At 46.0% G+C, this 20,264-nt stretch overlaps 1 protein-coding gene across 3 annotated transcripts in view; it reads left to right on the top strand.

Moving 5' to 3' along the window:
- The first annotated feature begins 15,583 nt into the window (after positions 1-15,583).
- The window catches only part of etv1 (ETS variant transcription factor 1), a 104,933-nt gene continuing 100,252 nt past the window's right edge, over positions 15,584-20,264 (top strand). The window contains exons 1-4 of one of the 3 annotated variants that reach the window (XM_078421988.1): positions 15,584-16,494; positions 16,993-17,111; positions 17,988-18,072; positions 18,655-18,702. In XM_078421988.1, the coding sequence (XP_078278114.1) occupies positions 17,055-17,111; positions 17,988-18,072; positions 18,655-18,702 (190 nt within the window). In that variant the 5' untranslated portion in view covers positions 15,584-16,494; positions 16,993-17,054. Of the gene's footprint in view, positions 16,495-16,992; positions 17,112-17,987; positions 18,073-18,654; positions 18,703-18,918; positions 19,252-20,264 lie in introns of those variants that run through there. The other 2 variants (XM_078421966.1, XM_078421977.1) reach the window with 2 other exon arrangements.

Raw genomic sequence — 20,264 nt, forward strand, 5'->3', positions numbered from 1 at the left:
TGAAATGCATCACATCATCCCAAGAGTCATCTCTTGAATCTACTCCTGGATCGTCACTGTCATAGAAGTACCGCAAGATATGGAAGGCTACTTCAAAGAAGTTACAAATGTAAATTCTAGATTCCTTCAACTGTTCCACAAAAAGGTAGGAGTAAATGAGAATGTGGGGGAAAATGAGATAACTAGAAATAGAGCATAGAAGAGTGCAGCACAAGAACAGGCTCTTCGGTCCACAAAGTTTGTTAATGAACACTATGCCAAGATCATCACTTATCTACCTTCACATAGCCCATATCCCTCTATTCCCTGCATATCAATTTGGCTATACAAAAACCTCCTAAATGCCACTAACGTTTCTGGTTCTACCACCATCTCCGGCAGTGCATTCCAGGCACTCACCACCCTCTGTGTAAAAGAAAAACCTGCCTTGCACATCTCCTTTAAACTCTGCCCCTCTCACCTTAAAGCTATGCCCTCTAGTATTTGATTTTTCCATCCTGGGAAAACAATTCTGGCTGTCTGCCCTATCTACGCCTCTTATAATGTTGTATACTTCTACCAGGTTTCCCCCCAACTCCGGCGTTCCAGAGAAAATAATTCAAGTCTGCCTAACCGCTCCATGTAGCCAATACCCGCTATTCAAGCGATCATTTTGGCAAACTTCCTTTGCACCCTTTCCAAACCCTCCACAACTGTCTAGTAATGGGACGACCAGAACTGCATGCAATACTCCAAATGCAGCTTAATCAGTCCTATAAAGCTGCTTCATGACTTCCTGACACTAATACTCAATACTCCAACCTGTAAAAGCAAGCATATCATAAGCCTTCTTTACCACTCTATCTACTTGTGTTGCCAATTTCAGGGAGTTATGGACTTGGACCCCAAGATCCTTCTGTACAACAATGCTGTTAAGGGTCATGCTGTTAATTGTATATTTACCACTTACATTTCACCTTCCAAAGTGCAACACCCCATGCTTGCATGGATTAAAATCCATCTGCCATTTCTCTGCTCATTTACATGCTGCTGTATACTTTGACTGTGTGTGTGCGTGTGTGTGTGCGCGCGTGTGCGTGTGCGTGCGCGCGTGTGTCTCTCTCTCTATATATAAGGTTTTGCTATCTTGACATCCAAAAGCTGGTATCAAGGTAAAATAAATTGCAATAACAGATTTACAATCTGGATATGCTGATCATTTTAAATCTGGTTAAATTGACAGAATGTCAACACTTCCATAAGGCTCAGGAGCAGAATTGGACCATTCTGCCCATCGTGTCTGCTTTGCCATTTGACCATAGCTGATCTATTTTTCCCTTCTCAGGCCATTCTCCTCACTTCTCCCTGTAACCTTTGATGCCCTTACTAAACAAGAACCTATCAATCTCCATTTAAAAAAAATATGCAAAGACTCCACCTCCACTGCCATCAGTGCCAATGAATTTCACAGATTCAACACCCTCTGGCCAAAGAAATTCCTCATCCCCATTCTAAAGAATGTCCTTTTATTCTGAGGTTGTGCCCTATGGTCCCAGGCTCTCTCACTACTGGCATCTTCCTCTCCACATCCACTGTATCCAGGCCCTTCAATATTCCTCCACAGAACAAAAGAAAAATCTATTTAGCATTATACTTTACTTTAGACTTTACTTTCGAGATACGGCGCAGAAACAGGCCTTTCGGCTCACCGAGTCCTTGCCGGCCAGCAATCACTCTGTACACTAACATTATCGTACACACGAGGAACAATTTTACAATCTTACCTAGGCCAATTAACCTACAAACCTATACATCTTTGGAGTGTGGGAGGAAACCACGCGATCACAGGGAAAATGTACAAACTCTGTACGGACAGCACCTGTAATCAAAATCAAACCCGGATCTCTGGCGCTGTGAGGCAGCAGCACTACCACTATGCCACTGTGCTGTCCTTGTTTATTTTCAAGAAACTTCAATTTTAAAAAGGGTAGTCAAAAGGTAGTCATTTCTCGACCTTGCCTGGTCTGACATCACTTCCATTCTTCCAGATCCTTCCGCTGGTTATTGTTGGTTGTTCATCCAGTATTACCCAGCTGTGGCACTAGGTTCTTCCCATGAAGATGTCGTCTGCACCATTTAGGGATTAGTACGATTACGTCACAAGGACCAATAAATGAATCTACTTAGTCCCTATACACATCCCACAGAAATGGAAGGGCACCCTCAACTCTTAAATTCCCTTCATGTTTTCACCTACATTACTGACAGAGTGCTCAACTTATGCAATTATTTAAAACGTTTCACCACCCTCCCTTCAATAGTTTGTGCAGGAGAAATAGAAATCAGATGAGATGTGAAAGGGTAGATCTTTACTTGTTCAGTCAATTTTCCAAATGAAAAACAACAAAAATTTAAAAGTCAATAAGTTACTCCATCTGTGTTGGTAATTAGATAAGGTCACTGTTGATTGTTTACACCTGTGAAACAGGTTTTAATTTCAATCACCTGCAACAAGACACGGGGAGAACAAGTTTAACGTTCAATTGCATCTCAAATGTTCCGTCTGCACTTGGCAAATTTGGGCTGGGGATTTGGATGAAGGGATTAAAAGTACCATTAGCAAATTTGCAGATGATACAAAGTGTGAACTGTGAGGAAGATACTATGAGGTTGCAGGGTGACATGGACAGGTTGTGTGAGTGGGCGGATGCATGGCAGAAACAGTTTAATGTGGATAAGTGTGAGGTAAGAATAGGAAGGCAGATTATTATCTGAATGGTGTCAAGTTAGGAAAAGGGGACGTACAACGAGGTCTGGGTGTCCTAGTGCATCAGTCACTGAAATTAAGCATGCAGGTACAGCAGGCCTTCATAACAAAGAGTTGAGTATAGGAGCAAAGAGGTCCTTCTGCAGTTGTACAGGGCCCTAGTGAGACCGCACCTGGAGTACTGTGTGCAGTTTTGGTCTCCAAATTTGAGGAAGGATATTCTTGCTATTGAGGGCGTACAGCGTAGGTTTACTAGGTTAATTCCCGGAATGGCGGGACTGTCATATGTTGAAAGACTGGAGCGACTAGGCTTGTATACACTGGAATTTAGTAGGATGAGAGGGGATCTTATCAAAACGTATAGGATTATTAAGGGGTTGGACACGTTAGAGGCAGGAAACATGTTCCCAATGTTGGGGGAGTCCAGAACCAGGGGCCACAGTTTAAGAAAAAGGGGTAGGCCATTTAGAACGGAGATGAGGAAAAACATTTTCAGTCAGAGAGTTGTGAATCTGTGGAATTCTCTGCCTCAGAAGGCAGTGGAGGCCAATTCTCCGAATGCATGCAAGAGAGAGCTAGATAGAGCTCTTATAGACAATAGACAATAGGTGCAGGAGTAGGCCATTCAGCCCTTCGAGCCAGCACCGCCATTCAATGCGATCATGGCTGATCACTCTCAATCAGTACCCCGTTCCTGCCTTCTCCCCATACCCCCTCACTCCGCCATCCTTAAGAGCTCTATCCAACTCTCTCTTGAAAGCATCCAACGAACTGGCCTCCACTGCCTTCTGAGGCAGAGAATTCCACACCTTCACCACCCTCTGACTGAAAAAGTTCTTCCTCATCTCCGTTCTAAATGGCCTACCCCTTATTCTTAAACTGTGGCCCCTTGTTCTGGACTCCCCCAACATTGGGAACATGTTATCTGCCTCTAATGTGTCCAATCCCCTAATTATCTTATATGTTTCAAAAAGATCCCCCCGCATCCTTCTAAATTCCAGTGTATACAAGCCCAATTGCTCCAGCCTTTCAACATACTATGGCGAGTCCGAAACTTGTTGGTTGTAGACGAAGTTTATTGCAGCCGCAATACACGAACACAGAGTTAAACAACAAGGTACAGGACAACCAATACAAACTTACTGTCTTCCTTGAAGACTTCGCCGAACTGACTAAAACGGGCGCCAAACGCGCACATGACATCGCTGGCCAATCAGCGATGTCGCTCCCTGGACCAATCCCCATGGTCGCGTTCCCACGTGACCTCGCTGGCCAATCCGAGGGTTCGACGACCTGGACCATTCTCTATGGTCGCTACATGACCCCCCCCAGAACCCGAGGTGCGGAACCTAGCAGGGAGCCGGATTTCGCGACCATAACGAGTACGGAGAGGGACAGCCGGAACCACAGGAGCCGGAGGTTCCGGACTTGGTGGAACGGCCGGAACGAGAGGTTCTGGAGGAACTACCGGCACGGGGGGTCCTGGAGGAACTGCCGAAACGGGGGGTCCTGGAGGAACTGCCGGAACGGGGGGTCCTGGAGGAACTGCCGGAACGGGGGTTTCCGGACTGGGCGGAACTAACGGAGGTCGGCCTCTCCTAGGGGTTTGACCGACCAGGACTGGTTGATCCGGGTCCAAATGGGCCGGTTTGAGCCGGGACACCGAGACGAGTTCACTCTTGCCGCCCATGTCTAAGGTGAAAGTAGCCGTCCCCTTACGTAAAACACGGAACGGCCCTTGATAGACCCTCTGCAACGGGGCGCGATGGGCATCTTTACGCAGAAAAACAAACTCACAGTCCTTCAGGGAAGACGGTTCATGTACCATGGGACACCCATGACGTGAAGTCGGAACTGGAGCCAGGGAGCCCACCCGTTCCCGGAGAGATGCTAACGCTGATGGGACTGTAGGGAGCAGGTCTGAAGGGTCCGGAAACAGATCTCCGGGTACTCGAAGTGTCGAGCCATATACTAGCTCTGCGGACGACGCACCGAGATCTGGCTTAGGAGCAGTCCGGATGCCTAAAAGAACCCAAGGGAGTTGGTCTACCCAGTCCGGGCCTTCAAGCCTTGCACTGAGGGACGCCTTAAGTTGGCGGTGGAACCTTTCTACGAGTCCATTTGCCTGGGGGTGATATGCAGTTGTGGGTTGTAACTTGGACCCGTACAGTTCCGCCAGCGCGGCCCAGAGGGACGAAGTGAACTGTGGCCCTCTGTCAGTTGTAATAACTGCCGGGACCCCGAAACGAGCTACCCAATGAAGGGCCAAAGTCCTAGCACAAGACGCTGACGAGATATCAAACAATGGGAAAGCCTCTGGCCACCGGGTGAACCGATCCACCACCGTGAGGAGGTGGGTGTAGCCCCGGGAGGAAGGCAAAGGCCCGACCAAATCCACGTGGATGTGGAAAAAACGAAAAGCCGGGACCTCGAAATCCTGTACGGGGGGCTGGACGTGGCGCTGGACTTTAGCGGTCTGACAGGGCACGCAGGAACGTGCCCACCCCGCTACCTGTTTCCGCAGGCCATGCCAGACAAACCTTGCTGCTACCAAGGCAGAGGTGGAGCGGATGGACGGGTGCGCCAGCCCATGAATGGCATCGAAAACCCGGCGTTGAAGGGAGGGCGGTACCACCGGCCTGGGACGAGGAAGAGAAACATCGCACCAGACTTTCGTGCCCTCCGACCCACAAGCTACCTGGGCCAACTTCAATCCCGAAGTGGTGGACCGGTAAGCCGAAACGGTATCCGCTAGGAGCTGTGCCTCCGCAAGCTCCTGGGGATCCACTTCGCAGTCCACCGCCGAAATAGGGGGAAAAGCAGGTCTAGACAGGGCGTCAGCAACGGCATTAAGCTTACCCGCGACATGACGGACATCTGTGGTAAATTCGGAGATAGCAGTTAGATGCCGCTGCTGGCGGGCCGACCATGGGTCAGACAATTTCAAAAAAGCAAATGTTAATGGCTTGTGGTCCGTAAATGCCACAAATGGGCGGCCCTCGAGGAAGTACCTGAAATGACGGACAGCTAAATAGAGAGCTAGAAGCTCTCGGTCAAACGCGCTATATTTCATCTCGGCCGAATTTAGTTGCCGGCTGAAAAACGCTAAAGGCTGCCAACGGCCACCGACCTGCTGCTCCAGAACCCCGCCCACCGCCACGTCAGAGGCGTCAACCGTCAGGCCCGTGGGGGCGGAGGGGCTCGGATGGACCAACATGGTGGCGTCTGCCAAGGCTGCCTTAGCTGCTGTAAAAGCCGACTCTGCAGTCGGGGACCACAACAACTCTACCGGATTCCCCGCAAGGCATTGGAAAAGCGGGCGCAGGACTCGCGCCGCTGCCGGAACAAATCTATGGTAGAAATTAACCATGCCTACGAACTCCTGCAGCCCTTTTACTGTGGTGGGCCTGGGAAAAGCCCGGATAGCCTCTACCTTCTCGGGCAAAGGGGCGGCGCCGGCAGGAGTAATTCTGTGCCCTAGAAAATCGAGAGCAGGCAGGCCGAATTGACATTTGGAGGGTTGGATAATGAGCGCGTGGTCTTGGAGCCGCTGGAACACGGTCCGCAAATGGACCTGGTGTTCCTGCACTGAGGGGCTGGCGACCAGGATGTCGTCCAAATAAATAAACAAAAAGGGTAAACCCCGGCCCACGCGGTCCATCAGTCGCTGGAAAGCCTGTGCCGCGTTCTTTAAACCGAAAGGCATATGCAACCATTCAAACAACCCGAACGGAGTAATAGTTGCAGTTTTCTGTATGTCCTCCGGTCGCACCGGAATCTGATGGTATCCTCGCACCAAATCGATTTTGGAAAACACCACCGCTCCTTCCAGCCCAGATGAAAAGTCCTGTAGGTGCGGTATGGGGTAGCGATCAGCCGTGGTGACAGCATTGAGACGCCGATAATCGCCACATGGCCTCCACCCCCCCAGATGCCTTGGAGACCATGTGTAACGGCGAGGCCCACGGGCTGTCAGACTGACGGACAATTCCCATTTCCTCCATCTTCCTGAACTCCGCCCTTGCCACCACCAGTTTGTCTGGCGGTAGTCTCCTGGCCCGAGCGAAAACGGGAGGGCCTTCGGTGCGGATGTGATGGACCACACCGTGCTTAGCCGAAGGTGCGTCAAAACGTTGGACGAGCAGCTCTGGGAACTCTGCCAGAATCGCAGCATACGAGTCGGGGGCTGCGACGACGGCCTGGACAGTAGGGCTGGGCGAGGAGGCGATTGTCGGAGCGACGTGCTCATCTTCGGCAGAGGGTCGGAGGTCGTTACCGCGGACATCAGGAACCAGTGAAAAAGCCCAGAGAAAATCTGCGCCCAGGATCGCTTGTTTGACGTCGGCTATGATGAATGGCCATTCGTACGTGCGGAGGCCTAACACAAGGGACATCTTCCGTGTACCGAAAGTGCGAATTGGGCTGCCATTAACCGCGATGAGGGTGGGACCTGTCTTACCCGATCTGGTTTCGAGGTCGGTCGGCGGCACTATGCTGACGATGGCTCCCGTGTCTACCAAAAATTCTGTGTCCGTGAATCGATCATGGACATAGAGGCGCCGGTTCTGGCCAATCGTAACTGCCCCTATGTACGATCGGCCGAGGCATTTCCCGCGAAGGTACAAGGCAAACGACAGTTGCGGGATTCGTTACCCCATCGTAGGTGATAATAGCACCAGCCGCGCTTGTGCGGATCTTTTTGGCGGGCTTTCGAAGAATTGGCGGGAGACGTGGCGCCATCTTGCCGTCGCTGTGGCCTGGTCACCGATGTCGAGACTTTGTTGATTGAACCACTCGCCTTGTTTTTTGCCGCTATGAGCGCGTCCGCTTTCGCTGCATATGCTTCGGGGTCCTTAAAAGAACAATCCGTGAGCAGCAGTCGGACATCCTCGGGAAGTTTCTCGCGGAATGCCTGTTCAAACATCGGGCAATCCGTATGCTCACCGGCTAGCATCATCATTTCGGCCATGAGGACGGAAGGCAGTTGGTCTCCAAGATCCGGTAGGTGCAGAAGTTTTGCCGCACCACCATGCTTATTAAACCCGAAGGTTCGCAGTAATACCTTCTTCATGGCCTCGTACTTGTCTTCCGCAGGTGAATTTACGATGAACCGCATCACGCGCTTGGTTGTGTCCGGCGATAGAGCGCTGACGAGGTAGAAGTACTTTGTGGATTCGTCCGACACCACCTTTATATGGAATTGAGCCTCGGCGTGGATAAACCAAGCTTGCGGTGCGTACGTCCAAAATAACGGAAGATGGACGCCCGCCGCGCTTGACTCCGGTGTGCCCTGCTCGGTCATCGTCAACGAGGCGTCGGGTTCCTGCTCAGTCGGTGATCGTCCAGATCACGTCGGGGTCACCAATATGGCGAGTCCGAAACTTGTTGGTTGTAGACGAAGTTTATTGCAGCCGCAATACACGAATACAGAGTTAAACAACAAGGTACAGGACAACCAATACAAACTTACTGTCTTCCTTGAAGACTTCGCCGAACTGACTAAAACGGGCGCCAAACGCGCACATGACATCGCTGGCCAATCAGCGATGTCGCTCCCTGGACCAATCCCCATGGTCGCGTTCCCACGTGACCTCGCTGGCCAATCCGAGGGTTCGACGACCTGGACCATTCTCTATGGTCGCTACAATACGACAGTCCCGCCATTCCGGGAATTAACCTAGTGAACCTACGCTGCACGCCCTCCATAGCAAGAATATCCTTCCTCAAATTTGGAGACCAAAACTGCACACAGTACTCCAGGTGCGGTCTCACCAGGGCCTGGTACAACTGTAGAAGGACCTCTTTGCTCCTATACTCAACTCCTCTTGTTACGAAGGCCAACATTCCATTGGCTTTCTTCACTGCCTGCTGTACCTGCATGCTTCCTTTCATTGACTGATGCACTAGGACACCCAGATCTCGTTGTACTCCCCCTCCTCCTAACTTGACACCATTCAGATAATAATCTGCCTTTCTATTCTTACTTCCAAAGTGAATAACCTCACACTTATCTACATTAAACTGCATCTGCCATGTATCCGCCCACTCACACAACCTGTCCAAGTCACCCTGCAGCCTTATTGCATCTTCCTCACAATTCACACTACCCCCCAACTTAGTATCATCTGCAAATTTGCTAATGGTACTTTTAATCCCTTCGTCTAAGTCATTAATGTATATCGTAAATAGCTGGGGTCCCAGCACCGAACCTTGCGGTACCCCACTGGTCACTGCCTGCCATTCCGAAAGGGACCCATTTATCCCCACTCTTTGCTTTCTGTCTGTCAACCAATTTTCTATCCATGTCAGTACCCTACCCCCAATACCATGTGCCCTAATTTTGCCCACTAATCTCCTATGTGGGACCTTGTCGAAGGCTTTCTGAAAGTCGAGGTACACCACATCCACTGACTCTCCCTTGTCAATTTTCCTAGTTACATCCTCAAAAAATTCCAGTAGATTTGTCAAGCATGATTTCCCCTTCGTAAATCCATGCTGACTCGGAATGATCCCGTTACTGCTATCCAAATGCTCAGCAATTTCGTCTTTTATAATTGACTCCAGCATCTTCCCCACCACTGATGTCAGACTAACTGGTCTATAATTACCCGTTTTCTCTCTCCCTCCTTTCTTAAAAAGTGGGATAACATTTGCTATCCTCCAATCCACAGGAACTGATCCTGAATCTATAGAACATTGAAAAATGATCTCCAATGGTTCCACTATTTCTAGAGCCACCTCCTTAAGTACTCTGGGATGCAGACCATCAGGCCCTGGGGATTTATCAGCCTTCAGTCCCATCAGTCTACCCAAAACCATTTCCTGCCTAATGTGGATTTCCTTCAGTTCCTCCATCACCCTAGGTTCTCCGGCCCCTAGAACATTTGGGAGATTGTGTGTATCTTCCTCAGTGAAGACAGATCCAAAGTAACGGTTTAACTCGTCTGCCATTTCTTTGTTCCCCATAATAAATTCCCCTGCTTCTGTCTTCAAGGGACCCACATTTGCCTTGACTATTTTTTTCCTCTTCACGTACCTAAAAAAACTTTTGCTATCCTCCTTTATATTATTGGCTAGTTTACCCTCGTACCTCATCTTTTCTCCCCATATTGCCTTTTTAGTTAACTTTTGTTGCTCTTTAAAAGAGTCCCAATCCTCTGTCTTCCCACTCTTCTTTGCTATGTTATACTTCCTCTCCTTAATTTTTATGCTGTCCCTGACTTCCCTTGTCAGCCACAGGTGTCTCTTACTCCCCTTAGAGTCTTTCCACCTCTTTGGAATAAATTGATCCTGCAACCTCTGCATTATTCCCAGGAATACCTGCCATTGCTGTTCTACCGTCTTCCCTGCTAGGGCCTCCTTCCAATCAATTTTGGCCAGCTCCTGCCTCATGCCTCTGTAATCCCCTTTGCTATACTGTAATACCGACACTTCCGATTTTCCTTTCTACCTTTCCATTTGCAGAGTAAAACTTATCATGTTGTGATCACTGCCTCCTAATGGCTCTTTTACCTCTAGTCCCCTTATCAGATCAGGATCATTACACAACACTAAATCCAGAATTGCCTTCTCCCTGGTAGGCTCCAGTACAAGCTGTTCTAAGAATCCATCCCGAAGGCACTCTACAAACTCTCTTTCCTGGGGTCCATTTCCAACCTGATTTTCCCAGTCTACCTGCATGTTGAAATCTCCCATAACCACCGTAGCATTACATTTTTGACACGCCAATTTTATCTCCTGATTCAACTTGCACCCTATGTCGAGGCTACTGTTTGGGGGCCTATAGATAACTCCCATTAGGGTCTTTTTACCCTTACAATTTCTCATTTCTATCCATACTGATTCAACATCTCCTGATTCTATGTCACCCCTTGCAAGGGAATGAATATCATTCCTTACCATCAGAGCAACCCCACCCCCTCTGCCCACCTGTCTGTCTTTTCTATACGTTGTGTACCCCTGAATATTCAGTTCCCAGCCCTGGTCCTCTTGTAGCCATGTCTCAGTGATCCCTACAACATCATACTTGCCCATGACTAACTGAGCCTCAAGCTCATCCACTTTATTTTTTATACTACGCGCATTTAAGTACAACACTTTAACTTCTGTATTTTCCTCCCCTCTCACATCGTTCACAATTGGCCCTGCCCTTAATTTCTTTTCCCCTCTAGAACTTCTGTTCCCATTTTTCCGAGAGTCTTTTGCAATATCTCCTGTATTCCCTTTTACCTCATCTTCATATTCACAATTTGTTAACCCCTCCCCCCCACTACTTAGTTTAAAGCCACAGGTGTCACACTAGCAAACCTGCCTGCCAGAATGTTTGTCCCCCTGCTGTTAAGATGCAACCCATCCCTTTTGTACAAGTCACCCCGAGCCCAGAAGAGATCCCAGTGGTCCAGAAATCTAAATCCCTGCTCTCTGCACCAGCCCCTCAGCCATAAATTCATACCCTCTATCTCTCTGTTCCTGGCCTCACCAGCACGAGGTACCGGTAGCAGTCCAGAGATAACCACCTTCGACGTCCTACTTCTCAGTGTTTTTCCCAACTCTCTAAACTCCCGCTGTAGCACCTCCTTCCTCTTCCGCCCGACGTCATTCGTGCCCACGTGCACAACGACTTCAGGTTGATCGCCTTCCCTCACTAGGATTTTCTGAAGCCGGTCTGTGATGTGTTGAACCCTGGCACCAGGGAGGCAACAGACCATCCTCAAGTCCCTCCTGCTGCCACAGAATCTTCTGTCTGTCCCTCGGACTATGGAGTCACCGACCACTACGGCTCTTCCAGACTTCGGTCTCCCCTGTCGAGTATCCTTGCCAACAGGTCCGCCACTCGGACTGGAAACGTCTTCTGCCCCGACCGTTCCCAAGAGGGTATACCTATTTGCAATAGGCACAGCCACTGGGGTCTCCTGTAGTCCACGTCCACGTCCACTCCCCCCTGAAACAGTCTCCCACCTTCGCTCGATCTGGACCCTTGGCGTGACAGCCTCACAATAGGTCCTGTCGAGGAAACTCTCGCATTCCCGGATGGCCCTGAGGTCATCCAACTGCCTCTCCAACTCCACCACACGTCCCTTCAGGAGCTCTTAAGGATAGCGGAGTCAGGTGATATGGGGAGAAGGCAGGAACGGGGTACTGATTGAGCCATGATCACATTGAATGGCGGTGCTGGCTCAAAGGGCCGAATGGCCTACTCCTGCACCTATTGTCTATTGTCTATTCACAAGAAGTTTTTGCCATGGTGGTTTTGGGCATAATCTTGAAAACCATTCGGATAGGCAAGCAGCAAAGGAAATGGGTGCCAAATAATGTGAAAGCAACAAAGTGAAGAAAGCAAAACACAAAATATTTAGAAACATTTTCAATGAGATGGCATATTCACCAATTTATCAGTTTGTCACAGGGGATGCATCAGTAAAAGTAAATGCGTAGGAAAGAACTGCAGATGCTGCTTTAAAATCAAAGGTAGACACAAAATGCTGGAGTAACTCAGCGGGAAAGGCAGCATCTCTGGAGAGAAGGAATGGGTGACGTTTCGGGTCGAGACCCTTCTTCAGACTGATGTCAGGGGAGTGGGTGGGACGGAGATAGAATGTAGTCGGAGATGGTAAGACTGGTGGGAGAACTAAGGAGGAGGGAATGGAGATGGAGGGAAAGCAAGGACTATATGAATTTAGAGAAGTCAATGTTCATACCGCTGGGGTGTAAGCTACCCAAGTGAAATATGAGCTGTTGTTCATCCAATGAGATTAGTAGGTTAAGGCGGACTGAGCGGTGGTGCGGCGAGACCAAGCGCAGGCTTGGCGATTGTTTCACTGTGCACCTCCACTCAATCCGCCTTAACCTACCTGATCTCCCGGTTGCTCAGCACTTTAACTCCCCCTCCCATTCCCAATCTGACCTTTCTGTCCTGGGCCTCCTCCATTGTCAGAGTGAGGCCCAGCGCAAATTGGAGGAACAGCATCTCATATTTTGCTTGGATAGCTTACACCCCAGCAGTATGAACATTGACTTCTCTAACTTCAATTGCCCTTGCTTTCCCTCTCTCTCTCCATCCCCTCCCCCTTCCCACTTCTCCCACCACTTACTATCTCCACTACATTCTATCTCTGTCCCATCCACTCCCCGACATCAGTCTGAGGAAGGGTCTCGACCCAAAACATCACCCATTCCTTCTCTCCAGAGATGCTGCCTGTCCCGCAAATAAAAATGGTTGGTTACAATTCATAATTGACATTTAATTCTTGCCACCAAGAAAACACACATACTTGTGCATAATACAATAAATTCAACTCAATCTAGCAAGCCTATAACAACAGCTTGCTTCTCTAGTTGAACAACATAATATAAATAAATTACCAGGTTTACTTCCAAGATAATGACATTGATCCAGGCTTTCACCATAGTTAAAGGCTGAAGTTGAGTTCAGAGATACAGGTGAAAACAGGCCTTTCAACCCACCGAGTATGCGCTGACCAGCGATCACACCGTACACGAGCACTATCACTATCCTACACTCTAGGGACCATTTATAATTTAACAAAAGCCAATTATCCTACAAACATGTACGTCTTTGGAATGTGAGAGGAATCCGCAGCACCAGGAGAAAACCCACGCAGGTCACGGGGAGAACATACAAACTCCGTACAGACAGCACCCATAGACGAGATCAAACCCAGGTCTCTGGTGCTGTGAGGCAGCAACTCTACTGCTGCGCCACTGTGCCACCCACTTTACAAATCTTCGATTGCTAGATATAGAATGTAGAGCAGCCTTGTGTTGTCCCTCAAATGTGAGATTTGAAAGTATCTTGAGAAAAAAAAATCCATTAATTGGGGAAAAAAACCTATTGAAGCATTAAGGAACCTTAAACATTTTCAGCATTCACTCCCCATATCAAGCTCAAAATCCATGTCTATAAAGGCTATCTCCTTCAAGAAAGCTGCAACTCATTGTCTCCTTTCGATGTTAGCTCCCCTTTCACTATTCCCTTTGCACCTTTCCTACATCCAATTTATGCAGCCAGTATTTGATTGAAAGATAAAGTATGGAAACAGTATTTTGGTTCACCAAGTCCGCACTGAATAACACCAAAATGTAATCTAGAATAACAGAAGCAGCATAAGGATATTGCAAGCAAACAAAGTGAAGTAGTGGATCTACCCAGAACATTGGCAACATGCCTACCAAACACCACACTTCCCCATTAAAAAAAAACCTGTAATTAACTCACTGGCCACACACTTGTCTGTGCAAGGTGCTTCAAGTGGGAATCATCTTATTAAATACAAGTCAAGCCTCCATTTTATCTAACATTTCTTAATTATTTCTTTCAAACTTCCAGGAACAAAATAACAGGCGAACAAGCAACAATATTAGGAAGTATAAATAAGTAAATAGATAAGAAAGCAACAGCTGCAGTAAGCTCCCCTGTTTGTGATTGTTTCTATCAGCCATTGGTTGAGATTGAACACAACACAAAGTGCTGGGGCAACTCAGCAGGTCAGGCAGCATCTGGGGAGATTGAACTATTGTTTCATGATTACATATACTTACATTTGAAGTTCCAAGATACCGAATTGTGCAATTAGGCTGTAAATCATGCCAAACAGAATTGAATCCAAACTGGAGATGCAACTAGGTTTTGGGCAATGTAACTGTACAGAGTAGATATTAGACATGCAATGACAAGCCAAGCATACCACCCTCCCGTTTTGGTGCTGAGGCTGGAAGTCAGCTGAACTATGGCTCAGTGCAGCTGAACTATGGCTCCCACTCAGTACGTGCACACCCAGACATGCGTATGAGCGGGAGTGGAAAACTGCAGTAGATGCAAGGAAGGGGTCAGGAGTTAGGACCCAGCAACATCGTGAACGCCCACTCTGAAATACACAGAAACTGCTCACGTTTTGTGAGAATTGGCGAGGGCGGGGAGAGATCAATAGAAATATCTGGTTTGGACGATAGATAGCGCAACATTACATGTGATTTTTAATGACTTAATGCAATGTGTTTAGATGATTGTGTGGACAAAATAAAAGTTTGGATAAGTTTTTATTTTAGTTAATTTGCAAAGTTTTTTTTCTTACCGTGTTTATTTCCAAAGTCAAACTCCGAATCGCATATTTTAAATAGTTGAATTTCTCCCTGTTACTTTTACTTTGGGATGTTTTGTGCTCAAGCTTTTTGCGACAACTTTTGTTTGGTGCAAGCTTTTTTTTGGTTTGTCTTGCAGGATCTGACTCTTTTTTTTGTGAATGAACTCTCTCTCTCTCCCCCCATGAAAGTTTCAGATTATTTTTTGAATGAACTCCTTCCCCTTGGTCTCTCGCGGCTCGCTGCATTTGACCTTTTTTTGTGAATGAACTTTTCCCTCCCCCACGTCCCCTCTCGCCTGCTGGCTGGCTGTACCTGTTATGTTGTTTTTTTGTGAATGAATGTGTCCCTCCCCCACAATCTCTTGCTGTCTGGTTTTGTTGACTTTGCATCCTCCCCTCTCTCTTGTGAAATAAATTCTCCTTCCCTCACTTTGAAAGGGCTCTCTCTCTTTCTCTCTCCCACTCTTTCGCCTGGAGGGAAACTGTTGCTCTATGAATAAACATATCAATCAGCTGAAAAGCAGCCCGCACCATTGGTTCACTCACCAAAGCCATGCAAATCTGTCTGGTCATGCACAAAGCGCCACCCCCCGTTGCTGCGGGAACTATTCTTCCTGCCTGATTAGACAGCTTGAAAACTGTTGCTCAGATTATATTAAAGAAACAGTGGGAAAGAGACGAGGGTATTTTTTTTTTTTTATGAAGTCGAAAACGGCCAACCGCAGAACTTTTAACTCACTTTGTATTTCTCGAACCAAAATGCCTCTTTTTGTTTGCAAAAGCAACGCTTCAACATGCAAGCTTTGCAGATGCTAAAGAGCTAAACAGCATACGCGTTATAAAATAAAATAAAAACACATCTGCAGGCTTGTCGGAAACGTCACTGTTGCTCGGGGTTTTGTGAGTCCTGCAATCATTAAACAACACCAGGGAAGGTCAGAAATGTTGCAATTGTTGCTGTGCTTTCCGATTTGAGTTTCCTTTTTTTTTACTCTTAACGCTCAGTTTCCAAATTGAAGATAGTGTTCTTTGGTTCTTGGCAGATGTGGCGAATCGCGCCGTCGGGCAACTGGGGGGGAAGCTCGGATAACTTGAATAAATGATCGATGTTGTGAGGCAGAAATTATGCAGTCAGTTTAATGTGCACTCCGGACCCAGAAAAGAAGTACTGTTTCGCTCGCACTGATTTTAAACCTGGACTTTGCATTGAGGTGAAGCTGTTCTCGGTTGCAATCAAAAGACTCTGCAACTTGATTTAAACCACCAATGTCGCCGTCTTCTCTTTCAAGGACAAGTATTATATATGATTAACACCATATTATTTTAAACTCTCCCTCCACATCTCCCATTTACAGAGGCGTTGCAAAACTAGGTTAGTCTTCGCGGAAGAAAGCCTGTATCTTTAATCAAGTAAGAGGAGTGAGTGATTGACGGATGGAAATTGGAGCCGATGAAATAGACAGGCGACCAATGAGAGAGATCCGTGAGAAAACACTGGAGGCCCCTGGAGGAGAAGCAAAGGAAAAACGAGTGAATTGAGCACAATCATAGGTCTGGGCTGTCTTGAAAGGACTTACATCAACTAATTCATGCTATTTACCAAATCTGACGGGGATATTTATAGGCGATCGCACTACACCCATTCAGGTGAGACCCTGTTCAACTTTTGCAAGCCTCTAGAGAGCATTGCGTGATACAGCTTTGCAGAAATAATAATAATGGGAATGAATAAAACGCTCTCCATCTCGTCCCGTTATCTGCATATAGGGACACATTTGGGAATCCCACGCTGATCGCCATTACCAGTTTACTGTGTACTGCCCGGGTCTGCAAAAACCCTTTATATCGGGAGATGCGAACGCACACTGACAGACAGATAATTGTGAAGTGCAAGGATAGGATCAGTTTATCTGCTTGTGTGTGTGTGTATATCGGTGTCGTCTTGCCAACCTTCCCCCCAACGCCGCTAATTCCGTGCAGTTTGTCCATGTTTTCAGGCCGATCTCTATCTCTCTGGAACAGGTTGGGGCGGTATAGTCTTTGAGATTTTTTTTTTTGTGAATGGTGCGCTGCAGGCTAATTACTTATGCAAGTTCAGGCGGTCCATTCAAGGATTTTCTTTGGCCATCTTGTGTGTCATTGTAGGCTGATCGAGTCCGTCAAGGCACAGTCTCTCTCTAAATGCTGAAGAATAAAGCGAGCTTGCGATGAGCTGCGGAATGGACGGATACTACGACCAGCAAGTGCCTTACATGGTGACTCCTGTAAGTGATCTGACAAGTGGATTAGTATAAAACAAAAACTTGACGGACGATTTTAAAAATTAACATTGCACTTTTACGAACAGTCATCACTATAACTTCAGCTGCACACCCATTTAAAAAAATATATACTTGCAACAACAAAAAAGGCACTTGTGGAGATTAACACACCTTTTTTAAATAAGTGAATATCTGAGGCTTTAGAACCTGAACCCATCTCCCAACCCCACCACTCTCCCATACCTTTCCAGCCTACATCAGAGCTGGCTAAAGCATTTCCCAAGTTGTACCTCAACTCGACCAGACTATAAATTGCCATCATAATGAGAAATTATGCAATGCCACAGAAGTAGGTAGAAGCTTCAACAAAGTCAGCAGGACATAAAACAGCTGTTCACTATTTGTAAACCAGGGCCGTCCTGTTGCAAATACCAGCAGAGGAAACGCAGCTTATTTACTGTGTTTGACAAATGTAGAACTACATTTTCCTTTATGTATCACTGTGGCTGTATAACATGCTACATTGCCTCACTTACACCAAACAGGTCCTTTATGTTTTCATATTTCAAAAACATCTTCAGTTATTTTGACATCCTATACAACATTCGCGTGACTGCTAAATACAAATTGATGAAATGGTTTGCCACAGATAGTTGAAAAAGAAAACACATCCACGTGGTGGTCCGAGATCAAGTTTTCACTTGTTTTTATCAACATTAAGCTCCCAAAGTACATATCCTTGCCAAAGCCAGTCGTACTGATTTTGAGGGTTTTTTATCGTCTCAACCCGGAGTGAAGTCCCAGCGACATGCGTTGTATACTTTCCGTGCAGTAGATGTGTTTGGCTCCACGTTTTAACAAACATTTCGTCTTCTGTAGAAACCGCATGGAGGGAAATTTAGTGAAAGGACAAGTGAAAGGAAAAGGAAACTCGTTGACACAGATTTAGCTCAAGATTCAGAAGGTAACTTTTTTTTTCAAAATGAAATATCTCCCGTCTACTTTATAGCGTCCCTAATCATTATTTGCATTAGAAATATTTCAAAATATATATATTGGCGTTATCTCTGTCACTAGTATTTGTAAGCAAAAGTTTACAAATCCACGTATGTCATCTACTGTGAAATAAATGCATTCATAGTTTATATAATCAGTCTCTGTGGGACAGGTTGTACACATTTTTTCTGCTTAATGTCGAGTTTTAGTCTTTGCACAGTATGTTCAGTAACTTCACAATATATGTGGTGATTGAGAATATATATATTTAAAACCAAGGAGATGATGCATAGTGAGAGGGAGCCGTTTAACATCCGATGCATGAGGCTTGGGATCTGATCAATATTGCTATTTAAGATACTCGTCCAATTTTTACAGCATTATAAAGAGATACTGTTCCATCATATTGAATGTTAGCACAAGGTTATTAGAAATCCATTTCACGAGTTTCTGCTGACTTGATTTCAGATTGCGTTTTACAAATAAGATCACTATTGCTTCTTTAAACAATGGTTTGGCTTTTTGTTTTAATTCTCTCTGTATCTTGCAGAACTGTTCCAGGATTTGAGTCAGCTGCAGGAAACGTGGCTCGCAGAAGGTAAGAAAACTGTCTCATCCCTGGGAGATAGAATTGGAAAAAAAACGTAGAAAATAAATACAATTGCGACGCCTAAAAGTTGCGTTCCTAACGTGAAGCCCAATTAATTGAGCTCAAAAAGAGCCACCTCATGTGTCATGCATACATTATAGACTGTGATTAGTCTGCCTTGGGGAACTCAGGGCTGATCTTCCCAGTGTCATCACAGATTACCAGGAGAAATTGCTTCCAGTATACAATCACATCTGCTTTTGGGGGGAAGATCTGCAGCCGCCCAGACAGCTAGACTTAAGTTTGAAAGCACCATTTAGTTTTGACTGGCGATGATTTCACTTGATCAATCTTCATTGCTGCCGGAGAATCTTTTGAGCCTGAATTATTAAGCTGCATCTGAACTCCGATGGTGCCAAAAAACGAGCTTTGATGTTCTTTAGGTGTTGTTTTCTGATGGCAAAAAGTGTTTATATTCCTCGATTCATCGCGACGGGATGCTTCAGGATCTGAGTGCAAGTGTCTTTTATCCAGCTTGCTCACAGCACAGAAGTTTAGGTTTGTAGCTAGTATATTTTAAATCTCTTAAATTTATTTGCAAAACGGGGGATATCCGAAACTCGGACGATTTTGAGCCCTATAACTTTAGATTGCATATGGGGTTTTTAAAAGCATGTTGTTGTTAATATAAATTAGCCTTAATTTCGCGCCAACATTAATTTCAAATAATTCTCGTTGGTTTCAATTTGCTTCATGTATAATTTCCAATGTCATTCGGAACTTGTATTAAGTTATTTCTAATGTTAAAGAGTTTTATTTTGGATGCGCAGTCTAAAGTTGACATACAAGACTGCTTGCATGAACTTTGGACGTAAAATATAGTTCGATTTAACCACTATGTAATTTTGAGTTTTAGTCATACACAGATTATAGCGGGAGAAAATGTTTACATAAACGTGCCTCAGTTCTGAGTGCATTTAAAAATTATACTGGTTTTATCATTGGCATTGCTAAAGTTTGATCCCAATCTACAAATCTGAGCAAATGGAATGCAGGTCGTTCTCATTCTTGTAAAGAAAGTCACATTAATAATGTAATGGTTTGTAAAATAGATATAGGTTAAAGTAGCCAAATGCGATAATTGATTTTCTTGGAAATACATAGCTTAACCCATTGACCACTTTTGAAATCCCACTTTACAGTCCTATGTATTTTTTTTTCGTGCTGGGACGTTTAGGCTTCTGTCTGCACATATCTATTCGGGAATTAACTATTCGCTGGCAACTTTAAAACAAGAATAATCTAAAAGAAAACTAGTTACTTTTACACCGCGTTTGTTCAGACATCTTTTGAGACGTTCAATTGCATTTGAATAGTCTGATTGAAATGACTGGGCGCCAAAAGGATAGGAGGAATAGACGTTTCCTGCCTTTCCATTGGGCTGTGTGGGATGACCAGGTGTTCAAAAGTCTCCGAGATACTTAAAATAGCAATTTCACCGAAAATAAATTGATTTCTGAATGGAACGCTCTTTTATTTTGCTTTGTTGGTATTTAAAGTAGTAAGTAATT

This window comes from Rhinoraja longicauda, chromosome 2 (assembly GCF_053455715.1).
Source record: "Rhinoraja longicauda isolate Sanriku21f chromosome 2, sRhiLon1.1, whole genome shotgun sequence".
Lineage (NCBI taxonomy): Eukaryota > Metazoa > Chordata > Chondrichthyes > Rajiformes > Arhynchobatidae > Rhinoraja > Rhinoraja longicauda.